This window comes from Sander lucioperca, chromosome 13 (genome assembly GCF_008315115.2).
Source record: "Sander lucioperca isolate FBNREF2018 chromosome 13, SLUC_FBN_1.2, whole genome shotgun sequence".
Lineage (NCBI taxonomy): Eukaryota > Metazoa > Chordata > Actinopteri > Perciformes > Percidae > Sander > Sander lucioperca.
In genome coordinates, this window is record NC_050185.1 from 2,388,986 (window position 1) to 2,410,000 (window position 21,015).

Consider the following 21,015-nt stretch of genomic DNA (forward strand, 5'->3'; position numbering starts at 1 on the left):
GCACTCCTTTCCGTTTGATTTCCATTTACACAGCCAGGGTTGTGTATTAACACCAGGTGTTTTTTTCCAGTGCACACAGAAAACAGACTCACAGCTCCCCTTTTAGTCAATCATTCAAGCAATCATTCAATCTGTTCTCATCTTGCCTGGCTTAGTTAGCACAGAACAGACATGCAATTATCCATGCAGACAGTTGCAGCTGTTATACTGTCAGTGTAATGACCGGTAATGTAATATGTAGTGGTAACACCCTGGCCACCAGCATATATTGTTGGTATGAAGATGCCAGGGTGGTGCTGACGCATCGAGCAGTTCTAACAGACAACACAGGAGTGTCCTTTGTGGCGTACCTGCCCCGGGGCAGCTCTCCCTCCTCTCTCCGCCAGCGGACAGTCGGAGTCGGGTCCCCGTGCACCTCGCAGAAGAAGTCCACTGTATCGTCTGCCAACACCACCTGGTTCACCGGCTGTTTGGTGAACACTGGCCTCTCTGAAATGTAACAGAGACAGAAGACGGAGAGGGGATTCAATGCTTGTCCTACTACACTTTAACTTAAATAACTCCTTCTCCTCAGGGGAATTAGATTGTTGCCACGGCAGCGACTGGGATATGGATGAAAATAAGACAAATAGTGACCACTGAGGAAATAAATTGTGAAAACTGAAAACCAAATCACCACTACTGAACATGGTAGCATTATCAAACAAGAAGGCATCATCATTGAGGGAGTTACAGGCCTGATGCAGGTGCATAACAACATTGAGTTACACAGATGGGAGAATCAATCCACCAGAGACATATGTCTAGAGAGACAAATGTGCATTATAAGCTCTTATCATGGTCATAATCTGTTTTTTAAAAAGAAATGGTGACATGAGAAATTGGTGCAGATGTGCACTGGCTATAATCTTGTAAATCTCACAGACGGCAGTAATATTAAATATAAGGGGAAGTGTCAGGCCATGCATTTTCAGGAACCATAAATTGATAAATCATGTGTTACACACTGGGTTAAGGTTTACTGTTGCGCCACAGCGTGCAAAAGGAGCAGCATCTGGGCGGTGGTGCGGAGAAGGTGGGGGAGGTTTTCTGGGACTGAAAAGAAAATATCAATCTTCTATCTTTTTCCTCGGATCAATACACACTTTGGGAACGCTTATGCTGCTGCTCTGCTGAGAGCAAAGCAGAGAATCCGAGAGGAGGAAAGAAACAGAGAGGTCAAGAGAGACAAGGCAATGGGAATGATTCATCTGCTGCTCCAACTACATCAGCTGAGCAAAGAAAGTACACCCCAACAGTAAATAAATCCAGAGAAAGGCAGAAAGGAGAACCATTACAGATTTCTCAGCAGAGTAACTTGCTCTACATGATTATTAAATGTTATAATGTTAAATTGGTAAATTAACATTTATTAAAGTCCAATAGATGTACTGCCCTGTCATTTGAATGTTTGTTTTATCACAGTCTATTGCATAACCTCAACCATTATTATGTGAAGATACAGATCTCTGCATCTGAAATATGTTTTTGTGCAATTCAAAAATAAACCTGATTTGTAATGTGATAAGAAATCAGAATACTGTAATTCCCATACGTTTCATTTTCCATGCAGTATTTGCAGGTTGACCATGATTGAATGAGATGCAGCAAAAATGACTCACCAAACACCACCAGTTCAGCGGGATCGCTGTCTTTCTCTCCAACCATGTTGGTTCCAACACACACATACATGCCAGCATCACTTTTCCTGGAGTTGGAAATCATCAGTTTGCCTCCTCGCATCTGAGAATGAGGGAGAAGAAGGAGGAGAAGAGGGGAAGGGAGAGAGCCACAGAAGGAGATGGATGAAAAGGTAAGCAGAGGAGAAGGGAGGAGGAAAGGGGGGTGGCAGAAAGAAGACAAATGGAAAAAGGTTGGAAACAGGATTTGAGGCATGTTAGTCAAGAGAGAGGCCAGCCCGTCAAGAGTGTCATGACAGATGGCTCCTCTGCTAGTTCTTACACTGTTTGACAACGAGTCATGCTCTCATTACCATAGAAACATCTTCCACTGCTCAGTTTGTAATAAGCAGATGCATGCAGACTGATACATGCATGCTCCCAAATAGCAGGTTTACATGTCAGGTTTTATTGTATTCTAAAGTTTGCGTTGGCCACTCATTCCTAGAAGGTGGTCTTCTGGTGAACAACCTGGAAGGATTCAATTAAACCACAATCATTGCAGTTGGATGGCGATGCTACTTCACTATTATCAACCATAATGGAACTGGATGGATTCCTCATCAACTCGTCAAAAATCTAAATTATCTAAATTATTGATTGGGTCAGTGAATGACGAAAAAACACTGGAAGACCATTTGAAAAATAAAGCAAATTAGCACAAACCTAATAACTTGCAAATAATGTTGAGAAAGCGAAAAATGAACACATTTAATAATATTTTTCTTAAATGAAGTTGGAAGGAAAATTTGCAGTTCCATTGCTTCCAGTTAACATCCCTAATTTCATGATACTAATTCTATAGAAAAACTTACAGTGATCCTCTCATCTCGGTCATTGACCCGGATGTTGTTTCTCTTCCAAGAGATGGTGGGCTCAGGATGGCCTCGGGGGGGTATACACTCCATGACAGCCGGCTCACCTGCTGCTACCACCACATCACTGGGCGTTTGACGGAAGTCATCTCTCAGAACTGGGGAAAAGACAAGAGAGGAAGAGAAGAGACATGGTTAGAGATGGTATGTGTAAACTCCTTTGTTGATGATAGTATCTTTTATCTGGCTTTGCATACATTTACTTCTGCTAACGTTGTGCTGATAATTAGCCTGTTGCTAATACTTTGCATTATCTGACTGTGCATACATGGAGTCCTGTTGACTTTGTACTGACATTTGGCTTTCAAAAAGAAACAGCATGAATGCCAAACAGGTGCAAACGCATGTCAGTACATTGCTACTGATACTGTATGACGAGTATGACTGTATGACTGTGAATTTAACATGGTGTCCCTATGGTCTTCATTGACTCTGTGTCATGTGTGCACCATCACAGCACATCAATAATGAAAGGTCTTGTAGCTGACACACACAAAGTGGATCAATTATTCAATCTGACCCACACACACACACACACACACACACACTTGGAAAATGCATATATATATATATATATATATATATATATATATATATATATATATATATATATATATATATATATATCCAAGTACACTTGGATAGGTGGTCGACAAAACACTATTCAACCAATGGCTTCAGACAAATCAATGACATCAATTACAGAAAGCAACTTTAAATATGTAACCCAGAAAACAACTGCCTCTCTTTTGCTTTCCTGGAGTCTATTCATAAAACATTAGAGATGTGTCTGAGTTAACCCGCCTCCTTTACTTCCAAATGCATCCCTCGGTAGTCAACATCTTGAGCCCGTTACCTGAAGGCATTGGACTTTTTCTTTCTCATTTCAGTCTCGAAAGCTTTGCGGGCTCTCAGATTACAGGTTTAGATGACGGTTTTTGTAGTCTAGAATGATGTACTGACAACACCAGTCGACCAGGAAGAGGCCTGCAGGCTAAGCCTCAGCCACTGCAGGGATTTACAAAGAGGATCAACCAATGAGGTTTCTATGGCATTCCTATCTGGCCCCAAAAAGACACCAATAATATAAGAAAAGTAACCTCCTAAATTCCTTTTCACATTACAATCTTTCCTAGGCATTTGTAAAGAAATGTCCGAAGTCGAACTGCAACTCTTTCAAAACAGCACTTGGGGGGGGTATCGAATTTCTACCCTCAATATTCTATAAAGTTCTCTTTGAAGCTATGAAAGGATGTGATATTTGGACATAAAGGAGTTGGTTGATAATGAATTAATGCAGGAGGAGGGCATGGCTGAATTGCATGCACTCTTACATTATATTGCTATATCTCATAATAAGTTATATCAATGTAATGACATTCCACTCATGTCCAGACTCAAATGTCTCCTGAGTGTGCTAATATCTGCAAGCTTTTGAGCCATAAAGATGAGCAGAGAGAAATCACTTACTTCACCTTGAAAAGTGCAAGTCATGTCAGAAACTGGTCCTAGTTTACACTCGTCACAGACTTTGGAAAGAAATCGCTATTGAAAAAGCTGTCAACCTCTCTGTCAAAGCACAAGCTTCTTTAAAATGCCCTCAGTACAAAAACTGACATATACGTTTGTCAATGTTTGGGGGAAAATGATTTCAAAGATGATTTGATTTTGAAATGTCTTAATATTACAAAACGTGTATGTCTGTCAATCTTCATAGAACCGACGTGCAGAATAAGACAAACAGAGTTGAGTACTTTATCGTTATACAATTCTTCAATGATGACTCATCTTCTGATTCCACCAAACACATTTAGCATTTCTCACATTTCAGGTTGAATTGAAATGTGTTAACAGCAGCACAATTTACACATTCAAGAGCAGCTTTTCCAAGCACTCTATTTTCACTGAATAAAGAATTCTAATGAAATACTAACAAAGATAAATACAAATAACCTCAAATTAGAGCCTAATTTGACAAGGTTATGGTCCAAATTATGAGGCTATTCCATTAACATTTGAGACCCTGTCCTCATGAAGGAATCTTTGAGATTACAATAACAACAAGCTGGTCACTACATTCAAGAGCATCACTGAAGTGGCAGATGGATTGATTGATGGGGTGCACTAATATTTAATTCATATTGGCCTTTTCATTAACACTATATGTAAGCTAGTTTTAATCCAAATAGTATGTACTTCTGCTTGGGTAAGTTACAACACAAGTAAGTTCATTTCTAAACAACGAAACAGTACTTCTTCTTAAAGTCTGAAAGTCTTTCCATCCCCATTCAACCCTGAGGATAAAGTACAACACCCCTGTAACTCCCTACATTTATAGAATAAATATTTTCATGTATTTGATTCAAAGGCTGGTCCTTTTGAAATGCGTCTTCAGTAGCATACAGTGTTCGGTTTACATTTGCCCTCAGAATTAACAGAATGCAGAATAGTTTTCAAAAGCTCATATTCCCCTGTTCACTTGATATGTGAAGCCTTGAGGACCAAATAGGCAAACAGAGGATAATACATGGTTTGTTACTGCAGTGAAATATGAAAATGTAAAACATCTGAATGCTCCGAGCCATCTTCTATTGGTACCAGTGGCTAAAAAACAAATAGTAACCTCTGCCCATCCACATGATTTCATGTTCATGTCAAGCAGCGCCTTGCACATGTTATTGCTAGTCAGGAAATGTCTCCTCCGGGCATTTTGCCCTCGGCATCCATCAATACAGAGAGATTACAGAATGTGTGCACATCACATGTGCTCGTATATGTTATTTACGCGTGGATGTCTTTATACATGGGTGGCTATGCACACGAGGGTGCGTGCTTGTGTGTGAGAAACAACACCCATGGATGTAACGCCACCGGCCGGGTGGGGAGGGTCACCTTCTCATCTGATTAATGACAAGGCCTCCCATAATGACAGCACAGGGCATTACCATTATCATCACTATCCATATATTTATGTGTCCATCCATCCATCCATATAACCTCGCTGACACTCACACTTTCTTTATCTGAAATACCTGGGTTTGTGTGGAAAATGCATTGTATCTCAATGTCAGGCTGTACGCCTCAAAGGCTGATTTCTCTTCTTCGTCAAGATAGTGTGGCGTCCTCTTTGAATGAGGGTGAACAAGTGGTGTGTGTGCGTGAGGAGATAAATCAGCCTGTTGTTTGTAATCAAGGTCATGTCAGTGTTTAAGGAGGATATTTTTCATTTCCTCATTAGCTAACGGAGCTTGCCTTTGCCCTGATAAAATACAGGGCTTCGCAATCCATTGCGGGCTTCTGAGCCACTATGTTACTGTCTTTTTTTTTTATCTGTGCCTCTTAGAGGCATCAAATTGCCACTTATGGCTTTAGTCAAACCTATATCCTGATGGCCAATTACTTAGCCACAGAGCATTCGGGGGCTCTCCAAATCCCATTGGCCGTTTCCAATCCTGGAATGATATGCCAAACCACACCTCTGACCTTATCTGTACCTGCTGCTGACATTTCTCCCAATCACTATTCACAGCAGATTACAAAAACCCTGACTAAATTGTTCAGTAACCTGTCCCATCACGCAACGCTAGGAGCACCCCAGGTCTGAATTACCATGCTGCGGGGTGAAAGGACCACCGTGATGACCTGTCACACACCATTCTGAGATCACGGCTCCAGGGGGCCCCTGATCTTCCCCATTCTGCCCTGTGCACTCTCCAGATCTGAGCAAAAAGAGGGTGTCTAGAAGTTTATTAGGCACTGGCAATTACCCGCGAGGCCCTTTGGGGCCCATATTAAGTGGGTGCACTTTGACCCTTTCTTTAAACCCCTTCAACAAAGCCACAGTAATCCCCACCACTGGGCCTGAACGGTGTGCTTTAATCAGAGCAAAGACACACAGTAACACACAGGGAGAGATAAGGACCACGAGTGCTATGTTTGAAATATAGATGTCTGATTGGAATTGAAACCCTTACAATTTTGTTATTTTTCAAGCAAAAATGCCCCAAAATGACCTGTTTCCAGCTTCTCAAATGTTAGAATTTTATATATATATATATATATATATATAGATAGAGAGAGAGAGAGAGAGAGAGAGAGAGAGAAAAAGCAGAAAAAACAATCGAGAAAATAATAATTGGTCGCATCCCAAATTGTTTCTCGATTACATGTCTTTCTCACAACATGGTAGAATAGAAAGTCAGGAATAGCATGAGAAGATTTCATCCCCCACTCTAAACATAACCCCATCTAAGTCTCGACACTAATCAAAATCAGAGCTGTGAGGCTTTTGGTTGCACTGTCTGTGACAGATTGCTGTCAGCCTGTATCTTTACACAACGACAAACACATTAGTCACACAAAAACTAATGACACCCATCTGCATGGAGCATTTATCTCCTTGTGATGTACATTGATGGATGTGCGGATTGCAAATTAAACTGAATCATTACAAAAATAAAAAAATACCAGAGAAGCTAATTTATTCTATTCCAAACAAAGTGTGTTATTGGATGGAAGTAATATTTACGTGTGAGACTTGGTGATTTACCACAGGTGCAAAGTATCACGACCCTGCTGTATATCAGGGCATCATTTGAGCATTTAATTGGACATAAAAAAAACACCTTTGGGACGAGCTCAGGCTCACTTTTAATTAAATGGCTTTATCGCTGTCGTTAATGTTCCAAGAACTGTGTGTGTGTGTGTGTGTGTGTGTGTGTGTGTGTGTGTGTGTGTGTGTGTGACAGCACCCCCTCAAGAATAAATATTCAGATGGCAGAGAGAGAATGACGGATAGTCCCTTGGCAGACGGAACAAAGTGAGGGATGGAGTTAGCGGAATCAAGAAAAGCGTCCTCGGGTTCAGGCTGTGTTGTCGGGGGGGATTGAGCTGGTCATCCGTCCATCCGTCAGCTTACGTCTTGTCGCGACATGAAGCAATCTGCTTTGGTGTGAACACACGCAAAAACACACCAATGTTTGTTTTTTTTGCTTTTCGCCCAAGTACATACATCATTCTTAACCCTTTCACAAGACTGCTAAGACGCACGCATACTCATCCTCTCTGTCCTTTCTATGGGTGAAGCCTGGTCCCCAAGGCAATATCTGTCCGGGCCCCTGGGCCCAACAGGGGCCCCCATCAGAAGCCACCTTCCATTAGCCACTCTCATTATCCGGAGTGGACCCCCTCCGATCCCTATCAACCATTAAACTATGATGAAACGGGCCGCACAGGATATTGTGTGTGTGTGTTGTTGTGGTGATGGGAGGGTCTGGAGAGGATTGGGGGCGGGGGGGTGCGGGGGTCTCACAGTTGGAGACAGATGTCCGTGCTGCCTTTAAGCACCCACCGCCTCCCCAGCCCAGCCAATACAAACACAGACACTCATGCAGATATGTTGCACGACAGCTGTAGCAGCAAATACAGCAAAACACTGTCTGAATCCAATATTACAAGCTCAGTGCAATATACACACACACACTTCACTATTTCTTTAGCGACAGCTGACCTGTAACGTCCACCATTCTATAATACTACTTGGTTTAAAGTGTAATTCCATTTTTCTCATGGCGCTGTCATTTGGCAGAGTATTTTATGGCCTTGAGTAAATGACATAACATGGTTTAGCTCTCTGGAAATGCTCATATGGCCAACAGCGAAATTGAGCCGGCGCTGAAGCTAAATGAATGGGAATCACAGCAACAGGGCATTTCAATTACTCCTTCCATGAGTCCAGAAGGGTCACCTTCTCTGTCCGAGCCTTACTGCCTGCCCTACACACACACACACACACACACACACATAACCTGTTCATCAATGTCTGATGTATTTTTCCCCTCAAATTTACTCCCTCCATTTTCTTTTGTCCTTTAGTTTGTCCGCTGGCGTAGCCATTTAGGCCACCATCACTGCTGCTTAGTCCTGTCAGCTGAGTCCATTTAGCAGCCACAAAAGCTGGCCCGGCCCCACCCACCCAATCCCCAGCACCCTCACCCCGAGCCCTCCCACCCTTGCTGCCTCCAAACCTGGGCTGACGGTTGAAAAGCAGCTGGTCCCACTAGTCACGATGACAAGAGCATGAAAAATGATTTCCATGCAAAGATGCAAAAGACGAGACCCCCCCAGGTCGAAGTGAATGTTTAGAAAGATATTCTTTCTTTTTGTGTGACTAGTGAAGAGATGGGGCGTTTAAACGTTACATGAAAGCCCTGACGAACCTCAGGAAAACCAATTGTTAGCCACTGCTCTCAGATAACAGTGAAATGACACTGGGATGCTTTACAGGCAGATTATAAGCCTGTTATTAGCATAGATAAACCTCTTCTTACAACATAATCCTCAGGCAAACCCAAGAAAGTTATATTCAATTTAATATTCATGTCATGTTCTGGTGCTATTTACTGTATGATGCTTTATGTCTTATTACCATAGCTTTGTTATGTAAAACACTGCCCCAAATGGAATTAAGTGATACAATATGAGAAACCACCATCACCCAAACCCCCGTGCTGCTGGGGGGGAAAAATAGATGAGGTTATCTGTCAAGGTGCAACGTTTCATGGCTTTTTAAGCGCTCATAAATTCCTGGACCTGGCCCCTCCACGGTGTCTTGTCACACCCAGACGTGTTGGAAGGGGGGGTGGGGTAGGGCTGGATGAGGAGCGGGTGGTGGTGAGGTGTGGGCTACTACTTGGCAGTGGTGTAGTCTGCAGCCAATATGACCATGGGCCCCACATGCAGCAGTGGGAAAGCACAGGAGGCACTCATTATCAGCCACACAGACAGTAGAGGGGGTCTCATGGGGTGGGTGTGTGTGCGTGTGTGTGTGTGTGTGTGTGTGTGTGTGTGTGTGTGTGTGTGTGTGTGTGTGTGTGTGTGTGTGTGTGTGTGTGTGTGTGTTATAATGAAGCACATGGCCCATAGCACGCTAAAGAACAGGGGTTGAGGATGATCAGGCCAACCTGCGGGCACTCAGTCAGCACAGAGCTGCAACATGTGACAATAAGATTATATGTTTAAGCTGGCTCATGCTTTACATGAGACTACGCAGTGCACGTGGTAGATATTATTTAAGTCCTATGAAAATGACTGGGAGCCAGGGAGTCTCACAAGGTATGTGATACAAACGCAGGAAGAGGAGACTAGGATTGAATGATTCAGAAGACTTTCTTTTTCTTAGTGAGGGACAGCGGATGTGGGAGCAGCAGACGGAAAACGTTTTGGATCACCATGGTAGGGGTATGAACCGGTTGCCACCCACGTGAATTTGCACAGATTTTGCCAGCCGCTATTGAAAACGCTCTTCCTGGTAGGTGGTTGTCTGGGTGGTTGCCACGCTGCAGTGTGAAAGCAGCTTTAAAGGGGTTACAGCGTCGCTACAGAGCCTACGCACATGTAGCTACACTGTAGGCTACTCCATAGCTGACCTACGCCTCCTCAAAAATGTATGCTTCGCCGATAACACATGGCGACTGCAGGATCTGTGATTGGTCAGGTTGGGCTGTTTGTGTTTCTTCCTTCAAGTGCCCGATGCCGGTAAAGATTTTTGAGAGTGAAAACAACGCAAAGCAAGTTGACAGAAGGCTCCGCTATCCTTTCCCCTTCACTAACACACACCTACTGCAAGCCTTCTGCTCAAATTCAGTAAAGAAGCCTTCCAACCAGCGCTAGTATCACAAAATGTAAGAAAGAATTTAAACACAGTTCATATTTGAGTTAAATTGTGATATGGCTGGACCCCGTATAATTTATCGATTTAATTATGCCTTTAATGCGTAGATCCCAACACCCAACATATACCCTGTATACGGCTGGGCTCCTGTTAGCCCATGCATCAGGCATAAATCCAGCTACCTTAAGGACACACACCAGGTGTAAATCATGCATCAGTAAAAGTGAAAACGAATTAATGATGAAATATTATTCGTACTTTTGGAATGATTAATGATCAATAAGGAGTACATGACTTTTCAAGCAATGAGCCTCACACTGTACTGCACTTGAATATGTGTGTGTCTAGAGAGCTTTTTAAAGGCCTTGGCTAACCTTCCATCAATCCTCTTCCTTCCTTCCTTCCACTATCACACGTGCACGCACGCTGACACACTAATGCAGGCACTCAAACAGAGCAGAAGAAGCCTGAGGCATGCCGAGCCCATTTGAATGAAACAGCCATATTTCAAATCAAGGAGGGAGGCCTTATTAAAATACTACCTGCAGGCCAAATCTTCTCACGTCGAAGCCCTGCCCAACCCCTCCCATTAACCTGGTACTACAGAAAGTAACCCAAGCATGTGCATGGACACAGATAAAACCAGTCTACTGTAAACAGCAACACTAACAGACAAACTTCTCCTCATTTGCGTGTAAATCCTTCATATCTCCTGGCATGGAGGGTGTTCACCTATGTGTGGCTCAGCAGCAGGTTCCCATCCCAATTCTGAGCTGGTGCTGCTGCTCCGGCTGTGCTCACCCACCCAGCAACCTTGAGGTTAATCCACCGCAAAACTCCCCTGGCATGCCATGTTGGCCCTGTGTGTGTGTGTGTGTGTGATTGTGTGTGTGTGTGTGTGTGTTTTTCTGCCAATTTTTCATCTATGTGTTTCATCTCTGCAATTCCAGACAGGATACACATGACTCCCCCAACCCTGAAAACTTGCAGTCCAAACTCAGAGTTCTTTGTAATTCTCTAGGAATTAAATGTTGCTCCCCGGCTCTTGACTTTTCCTCCAAGAAAGTGAAAGGATTTTAGGGCAAGCTGGTGCTAAGAGCAACCCGTTCTCACTCCCAACTCGTCAAATACTGACCCTTGGTCAGTGGCTCTCAGCGTCACATACCGACGCAAAAACCACCGTTTAATGTGTGTGTGGAACACAACGGGCAGAGCAGCAGCTCGACCGTGGTGCTAAACCTAACTGTCCCGATGTTGTGCCGCATGTCAGTTAAACGTACGTCCCGACCCGGAGCGTCAAAAAGTGACGCCAAGAGTCCCGAACAAAGACGCTAAAAAGACGATTTTTGCGCCAGTAACAAACGCAAAAAGGCACCTGATCAAGAGTGTGAATGCGTTGGTAAGAGAGACATCCTTCAAATAAGGGAGCCCGGGTTAGTGGCACGAGCATTCATCCACCCTGCTTGCAGTGTTCTTGGGCAAGACGATGATTTGTTTCCTACCCCAGGCTGCTGTCGGGTAGCTGACCCTGACTTCTGACCTGCTGCAGTGAGGAGAAAGGAAAAAAACAATTTCCTAGCGTGGATCAATAATATCACATTATCAAAAAGCTGTGTTTAAGATTTATTTCTCCCTCTCTTTAGTCTCTTAATGGGAACTGATGATGAACAGTGAGGGCTCATGACCTCCGAGGAGGAAAGAGATGTCAGATGGAGTACAGTCAAGGTGAATGGTTGTTCAGTGCATGTCCAATCTATCAACTTAATGAAGCTGTGTATTTATTGGCCTATCTGTTCGCAGGTGGAGGATTTCAGTCCAAACGTTTATATGTTTAATGATGAAAGAAAAGGACTGAAGCGTATTTTGGATTGATGTCAATCATTTCCTGATGTTTTCATGCCCTGCGTGAGTCTCCTGTTTTATTGAAACTGGCATATATCCTTAAGGGAGTGTGCAGAGATGCATCCCCGAAGCACTCCAACTCTTTGTTACAAAAGCAAATAGTATGTCTCTTTCGTGGACACTATGATGGAAATAGACACAGATAGAAACATGCTACGTCTCTTCAATTTAGCCCAGCTATTCATGAAATATTCACACTGTTTGACAATGCTTTATTCAGCTAGAGTGGCTCCCTGCTCATGGTAAAGCTGAATCAATTATCAGGTGCTCACACCTGATTGACAGGCTCGTCAAAAACAGCTTGTGCCCTTTTGACAGAGAACAATCTGTTGGCAAAAACACACATTTCGGAGCGGCTTCAAAAGGACCTTTTTTGCTTTAGTTGAAAACGCCACCTCTTTAGCTACTGAGGAAAAGAGGAGATGAAACGGCATTTTGATGGGATTTTTTTTTTGTGTGTGTGGCAAAAACAAGCCAGTAGAGAGATTCAGAGAAAGAAATCTGGACTGCATGCTAAGAAGGGAGGGGGACCAGGAGGGAGATTTGCAAACATGCACATCCATATCCCGCACTTAAGCTCATTGTAATTCAGGCAATATGTCCAATATGTGATATGGGATGGTGTGGAGGGTGCCGTGTGTAAATTTGCAAGTGTGTGTGTGTTGCACCATAAAAAGAACATACCTCCCCTCCGCAAACACATACATGCACAACTACAGATGTTAGGATAGCATTTTTTCCTTCCCGATACCGATTGCAATACCTGAACTTGCGTATCGGCCGATACCGGTAACCGATCCGATACCAGTGTGTTAAAAAATACATCTATTTTATTATGTTTAAACAGCTGTATGCTACTAACCCCGTATGGCTGTGATATGATTTCTGTCATTGTTGTTACACTCTTTGTGAAACATGAACAAACACAAACAATGAACGCCGTTTCTTTTATTATCCAGTTTGACCGTCAGTCATAACAGAACAAGAACATAAATAAACTACTTTCAAGTATAATTTTCTTCGGTGCTAAATTATGTGGTATCGGATCGGTGCATAAACTCCAGTACTTGCCGATACCAGCATTTTAGGCAGTATCGGAGGCTTTTTTTCCGAAACTGGTATCGGTATCTGAACACAGATAGATATGGCTGGTGTGAAGTGCTGAACAAGGAGAAGTAATGCATGCATGGCATTGCTAAGGAGAGCTGAAACAACAGCGACAAACCTCCACTCCCCCTCTGGCCACCTTCCACCAATAACACCCACCCCGGGACCCCGAGGGCCCCCCCACAACAATACTAATACAAAGGTGGTCAGGCTTCTGTGTGTGGTCAGCTAATAAAGCAATTGTCTGGCCCTGAAAAGAGGATTACTTTAATCTAGTAATGGCCGACGTCGTGCAGCCTATAGCAGCAGGGTAAGAGGGTCACTGAGAAATGTTGGGAAGCCTATTGTAAGGCAAAACAGCCCCCCCCCCCCCCCTCCCCCCAACCTGCCTGCCCTGAACCGCCCTCAGCTGACCCTCTGGCCCAGTCAAGGCTACTGTAGTTCACCCATGTGGAAAACCAGAAACACTGTTCAACTCGAGCTCAAGGAGAACAGGGTGGACAGAGGCGCCTATAGACAATGGGTGCCCCCACCCAACAAGAACACACACACACACACACACACACACACAACCCATTAATTAATGACTGCTGCGGTGAGATGGTGGCGATGAGCACCTTCAAGAATGCCACTCCAACAATGTGAAGTGAAATTTTAACAGGGTAATTTAGGCTGTGTTCAGATTAGCACTACGTCATTAATCACAGCCACCTCTTTCACTTCAATGAGACCACTGCACTGGCATGACAAATACAGGGGTTGTCAAACTAAAAAGGGGCCGCAAAAACATTGAAGTATTCAAGTATTCGCCAGTGCTCATTCCTAGTAGAGTTTCTTGTAACAACGTTGTACCTTGCAATCATTGAGTGGGAGGAGAAATGACGGTTGTCATTATACATCTGTAAAATCCTGTCTCCCGGTATTCTTTACCCCCATGCAGTGTTTTGGCATCTGTTAGGTTACGAATTCATGGATGTAGCACTCACACTCGACTTCCTGGAACAAATGTACTCATCTCACGTGTACCTGTAGCAACACAGCAGCAGCAACACAACTCCTTGCATTTTTCCAACCCAGTGTTATTTTCAGTCTGAATGCTCGCTTATCGTGGGATCGCTTAGTAAGATGTCAAATTACCAGCTAGTGCTGATACCAGTTTGTTCTTTTCTTGGTGGAAAAAAGCAGACGTGTCTGCAGGGAGATGGATGGCTAAATGCTAAATCCAGAGAAGGAGAACCCGACTCCTTCCTATGCTGTCTCACTGTCTAGTAAGCCTGTCGAATTTTCTCAGCAGTGTATCTTGTTGTTTGCGCACACACACACGCACACACGCACACACACACACACACACGCACGCACACACGCGCACACACACACACACACACACACACACACACACACACACACACACACACACACACACACACACACACACACAGCCCTGTCATTTTCTGCCTGTGTGCTGTTTCATTGTTAGGCTGATAACTCTGACACTGTCCACTTTCCCGCCGCTGCCTGAAAGGTGAAAAAGGTGAATCGTCTGGCTGACATCAGCATCTTCCTGTTGGAGGAGAGCCAGTCTCCCCTTGTGAGATGACCCCCCCTCCTGTCAGCTGTCCCTGTCTGCTAACGCAACTTATGGCCAAAGCCCAAGCAATGCCGCAGTTCTCCCTGTCAAACGTACACGAATGTGTTCACATAGCTGGAGCAGATGGCCAGGCCTCGTATCCTGCTTCGTGCCCACCACACTTCTTACCCTGCTGGTGTGCCATGCCTGTTCATACCCCTGCACTCGGGGAGGAGGAGGAGGAGGTGGTGGTGGTGGTGCGACTGGGGGAGGGAAGAGCAACAGTTCCAATTTTCCACCCTGTCAACAAACTCCAAAAACAGATGGATCTTGGAGCAGAAATCCATTTAGCTCCACTTGAATGACTTAAGCCCCCATTCGCTGACCTTTTAGAACTCCGAGGTGGGAGCTCGTCTTAAAGAGAAATGAATCCCGTACAAATACACAAGAGTAGAAATCAATAAGCATTTTCCACAGCTGTTTGCCATCGTATTTACCATTTGCAGACAGGTCAAATATACCTAAATCCCCCTGAAATACCTTTTCACCACAAAGGGCTGGCGGCCAGCATTACTTGGGCCATACCAAATAATTTAAGGTGAATGCTTCTGTCGATAGAAAAGTTCCAAAGGATCATTTGAAGTGAGAGACTGCCTTTGAAAACGTCTCTGTCAACAGTCGGGGAATTCAAAAAGGTGAGACGAGAAACACTGTGAGAAGTGAACAAAGACGTACGTAGTAAAAGCACATCCAACGAGGCTGACATTAAAGATTAAGCCTCCTCTACTGTTAAACATGCTCTCATTGCTCAAGAAGATGCTCTTAGCATGACAGTTGCAAACAGTCCTCAACATGCAAGAGAGGAGCGTAAGCCCCTTATTTATATGCAGAAGGGGAACCATGTCAATTTACATAATGCCAACTTAATGTTTACCACCAGTGATTTGGAATGGACTGATATTTTCTGCCACTCAAATATTAATTTCCCAACAAGTGCTTATAAAATGCTGCATCAGAGTTGAAAATATTGCTTAAAATGTCTCTTGATAGAAACCATATCCTTCATCAAATTAAAGCGTACACCGTAGATTTAGCTTGAGGGCGGCCATGTATGAAGGCAGCACCAATGAGAAGATGTCCAATTACTGGTGTGAGTTGTCTAGTTCCTGGAGCAAGTACAATAAATTGCCAAGAAACAAGCAGAAATAGTTTCCAACTTGGAATGACTCCAATACTTAAAATGAGCTGGCCAAAACCTAGAATTAGTTATACAGCAATCAGAAGGAGTGTTCCACCGATTGGAACTTGTTGTCTATTGACTTAAATAAGCTTTTATCAATTAACAAGTTGACACACAATTTACACAGGATAAATGAAGTTGTCCAGTGATGACACTGCAATGTCCCGTTGCTGCCGTCAAATGTCCTGCAGCTATTGTACACTCAGCTGTACAACACTGTGGTTCAATAACAATGGTTTTCCCAATGACTCCATTGATTGGTTCAATAACTACAATGTGCTGTCCAAAGACCACAACAAGTTGAGTAAAGATCATTTTGATTCTTAGACGGCTTCAATTGGGGATTTAACATTCACTCTTGCGGTGATTTTCCTGCTTGGTACCTGGCACACCAGATACTTGTCCCTGTGTTGTTTGTATGTCCTCCCTTTTTATCCGCTCTGTAATGATGCTCTGATTGCGTTCGACTGATTCCTTTAAACCGTGTATTGATTGTGTTGGTCTGTCATCGATGACGCCTGAAACTCCCCAGATGTGTCCTGCTTCTTGTGTCTTTTTGTGATGAGTTGATGGATTTCTTTTACGCTACCGCCTCTGCGAGTGTGCACAGCTCACGCCCAACTGTGTGACGTTTGCCTTCGCTGTCCTATCTATTATTTATGTTATGTTCAGTGCCTGTTTCCCTGTCGCATCTCATCACATTATTGTCGTCTTTTGTTCTACTTTCGCTACAGATTCCGTACTGTGTTTTTCATCATGATGCGCCCCTCATGCCCCCTACGGGCACATTCAGACCAACATTAGCAGGACATTAAAAAACACAGGCTCCTCATTAATTTCAAAGAGGCAGCAGCATGCTGCAGAGGGCTCTGGCTCACAATGCAAACAAGTCTGGGGAAATCCTGGTTCAACTTCTGCCCCTGCGCAAATCAACTACATGCAATTACAAATTCCATGTGCAATGACTCGTAGTCATGTTAACCTGGCAAACATTGAGACAGTGGAGCAAATGGTCTCTGATATGAGAACTTTCCAGTTCCAATTCTGCCTAAAAGCATGTATAAACTGCTGTGCCATGTCTTTGTGTCGGATAAGGCTTCCAACTGGACTTCCTGGTTTATATTTCTTCCTTTTAATCTGTACCCTGAGGCAACACACTCACACCACACCGCCCCTTGTGTAGTTTTGCCAGAGGGTTATTGTTGGCCTCAATGAGCCCAAACAGGGGCTCATTTGCATCCTGTAAGACCATGACTAATGACTCTCAATTAATTACATTCTTAATCAAGATACTTCAGCAAAGACATACAAATGAAATATTCATGAACTACATCAAGGCTTTAGTGGATATAAAAGTGTTCAATTATTTATTTTTGTGAAGTTTTATTGTCCTTAAACATATGAAAATGTGTTAAGGTTTAGACTAAATTACACCAAGTAGGGGTACTTATGATGCTTTTGAAATTCATGGTGCGTCCATACTGGATGTGTTCACTGGAGTTAACATGTGGCTTTTTATGTGTACACCCCCTGTACGTTCATACTTGTATGAGTATTTAACTAGAAATATACATTCACACACACACAGTACATGGGAAGAAACCTAGGAGACGACCAACGAGGAAAGTCATTTAGCATTGAGGGACTGGTGAGTCAGAGAGATAACGGGCTGTGATTGGACACAACGGTTAGACCAAGGGGCCTTTATTGTTCTCCACAGCCCCTGTGGCCCCTGCGCTACACTGTCGTTAAAGGGGGGGGGGGGGTTAAAGCTCTTCCTCACACCACCTGTTGTCAGTGCCTCTCCCCCCTGAACAACCCCCACCCCAACCAACCCCTCATCCTTCTGCTTTTGTCCTACTGACCCTTTATGACACACACATGCACACGCACGCATGCACGCACGCACGCACGCACGCACGCACGCACGCACGCACGCACGCACGCACGCACGCACGCACGCACGCACGCACTCTCTCTCACACACACACACACGCTGGATGCTGGTCAATGGTTGCACACGCCTTTAGTATGGCCTAATTAATTCATGGCCATCCTCTGGAGGAGGGTTAGGCTGCTGGGTCTGGCTCAATGATGGGCAGACGGCCGGATCACACAGAGGGGGTTAAGCCAGAGGCCCGTGGCCTCACTCCGGCCATCTGATCCCCTTCTTTTAAGACCAGAATGGCCACCGGCTCTGTCCTCCAGGCTGGGACCTGCGATCCCATTAGTGAAGCATGAACACACCTCAGAGCTCACACTTAGATAGACAGACACATACACACAAACACAGAGAGGAGAGCTTGTTATCATCAACTGAGAGCGTCACTGCTGAAGAGGTGATGGTGTCGCTGTAACACTCCCTCTTGGCTCCGTGTGCTGAATACAAATACACATATGGATATGATGATGCACAGAACTGTTTGGATCATTTCCAGTTGCTAAAATGTGAGGATTTTTTTGCATTTGAGTACATTTTCCTGATGATAATTACATACTTTTACTTAAGTAACATTTTCAATGCAGAACTTTTACTTATAACAGAGTATTTCTACAGTGTGGTATTAGTACTTTTAAGTAAAGGAACTGATCTTCCACCACTAGTATGAGGTAAATGGAAAACAAGACTTGACAGTAGCCGTCTCGACACATGGATCTGAATGGAAGTACTTCAGACAGCTGGTGAAACACTGTCATGCTCCTGAATGCACAGGAAGATGCAGCGAGGGCTTTACGTGAAAGTCATACCAGTGGGATGTGTAGGTCTACTCATATTCCAATCCCAGATTTTCAAAACATTCCGTTGTCGTGTGAACGGCCCCTAAAAGGCTTCACAGTTACACTTGCTTACTGCCCCACAACCATCCCAAATACCAAATCTGATTCATGTTTTACTCATCAGGAGAGGAAGTGGAGGCTAGGGACATGCATATACAAAGTTCCGAGCCCTGTAAGTTATGTTGAAGGCTTGCTGTCGTGACGTTGACGTCTGCCCGGTAGAACGGAGAAATTGGCACAAGGTTGAGCGCCAACTTCTGCTGTAGAACCGGCCTCATGAGCGCAGGCATCGGCCGATGCCGATTATCTCAAAATGGCATTAATCGGCCCGATCACTAGCAATGACAATTTTGATTCTGATGTTGTTAAAGGCAGGTTTTCCCCCAGTGTATTGCAAACCCGTTGCCCCACCGGGCCTAAGTTGCCCCACACCGGACCTAAGCCACTGGGAATTATTAACGTATTTTTAAGATGTTTTCTAAACTACAGTTACAGTGGGGCAGCTCGGTTGGAAACTTAAACATAGTCTTTTTTTTCAGTTAGCTTTTAGCACTGACTTAGATTAGATTAGATTCAACTTTATTTTCTTATCATTTAGCAGGGTACAGGTACAGAGCCAATGAAATGCAGTTGACACCCAACCAGAAGTACAAAAGAAGCATTAAATACCAACGTGCAGGTTGAGTACAGTATTCTGTGCAGTTATGTAGACGATAGAGATTAATTATGTACAACAGTGTATAGTTAGATAAATACAGGTTTTCCAGATTACATGTCTACAGTGATAGATAAGGAGTATAGAGGGTGATGTACAGAGAGTATAAATAGACTATAATTATACTACTATAATACTATAATTATATATATATATATATATATATATATATACACACACATATATGTGATATGCATATGTATGTATATTGCACAGGTTTATGGGCAGGTTATGGAATAAAAAATATATATATATTGTGCAGTTTTGGGTGTGTGCATTTCAAGGGCATTGATGAAACAGTACAGTGCAGTAATGAGCGGCCCTATGGAATCTGTTTTATAGCTTTTTTAGATTCTTAATTTCGCGATTCCTTCCATGATTCTGTGATCATAGAAACTATTGGCCTCTACATTAATGCTGCCATCAGTCTGGGACATTACAAAAAGAGCACCTTTCTTACAACTAATATGAATATCTAACCAGCTTTCCTTAACTGCTAGAACTTGTGAAGTTGGCCAATGAATAAATAATACGTGGATTACTCATGGATGCTATCTACAACTGATTATAGAACAAGTACAAGAAAAAAGACACGTATGTGCTGAGCTACAGCACAGGTCAATAGCTGCTCTTTCTTCAAACATTTGACTGACAGACTCTCAAAGACATCTCGTCCTCAATAGGTCAAAGGACAAACCGATACAATCAGCTGTCTTGTAATAGCTGAACAGATTATATCAGCTCATTCAAAGTGGGCTTCCAGCTAAGAAGCTTATTCAGAATATGGTTCAAGATTATTTTTTTTTTTATAAACCTTACACAGTTTAGGCAAATCAGGAGAGAGGCATTTAGTCGGGAGGGTGAAGGCGTCCCTCAGCTTTGTTTCAACAGTTTCAAAGGAAGACATTTTATTAAACCATGGCTTGGCATTAAGGCTACATCTACACTTCATTTTTAAGCGGCGTTTTGAAACAAAAATAATCTCCGTCCACACAAGAGTTTGAGCTTAGTAGCAGAACTAACTGTCCATATTAACACGTCTGACAACACATATCACATGACTGTTCACACACACTGGGCAAACAGGAAGCAGATTGTCTGACGTTACTCTGCGGTTGAAAATCATGGATGTAGGAGTTGAAAATAAAAGAGCCACAACGGTGAAAAGTAAGAGCAGGGATTTATTAGCTTGGAGCGAGGACAAGGTGGAACGGTTACTGAAAGGTCTGTAAGCTACCTAACGATAAGACTGACGGACGTGCATTGCCATTTCCAAAAGTCTCAGTTTTTGTCCGTCTAGACTACACAGAAACTTCTGGAGTTTTCAAACCAAAACGGGCAGCACTGACATACTCCAGTGATTGATAATGCTAACAGGTAGCAGGTCAGTGCTCACTTAGCCGTAGCCTGCAGGTATAAGGCTACTTGTACAGTCTGTATA

At 43.5% G+C, this 21,015-nt stretch overlaps 1 protein-coding gene across 5 annotated transcripts in view; it reads right to left on the bottom strand.

Annotated features, from left to right (window-relative positions):
* The window catches only part of robo3 (roundabout, axon guidance receptor, homolog 3 (Drosophila)), a 105,308-nt gene that overhangs the window by 53,472 nt on the left and 30,821 nt on the right, over nucleotides 1-21,015 (bottom strand). For 4 of the 5 annotated variants that reach the window (XM_036008935.1, XM_031310901.2, XM_036008937.1 and 1 more), the window contains exons 3-5: nucleotides 2,534-2,691; nucleotides 1,662-1,782; nucleotides 351-489 (exon numbers count right to left, since the gene is read on the bottom strand). In XM_036008935.1, coding sequence (XP_035864828.1) covers nucleotides 351-489; nucleotides 1,662-1,782; nucleotides 2,534-2,691 — 418 coding nt within the window. Of the gene's footprint in view, nucleotides 1-350; nucleotides 490-1,661; nucleotides 1,783-2,533; nucleotides 2,692-3,449; nucleotides 3,544-21,015 lie in introns of those variants that run through there. The other variant, XM_036008938.1, reaches the window with a different exon arrangement.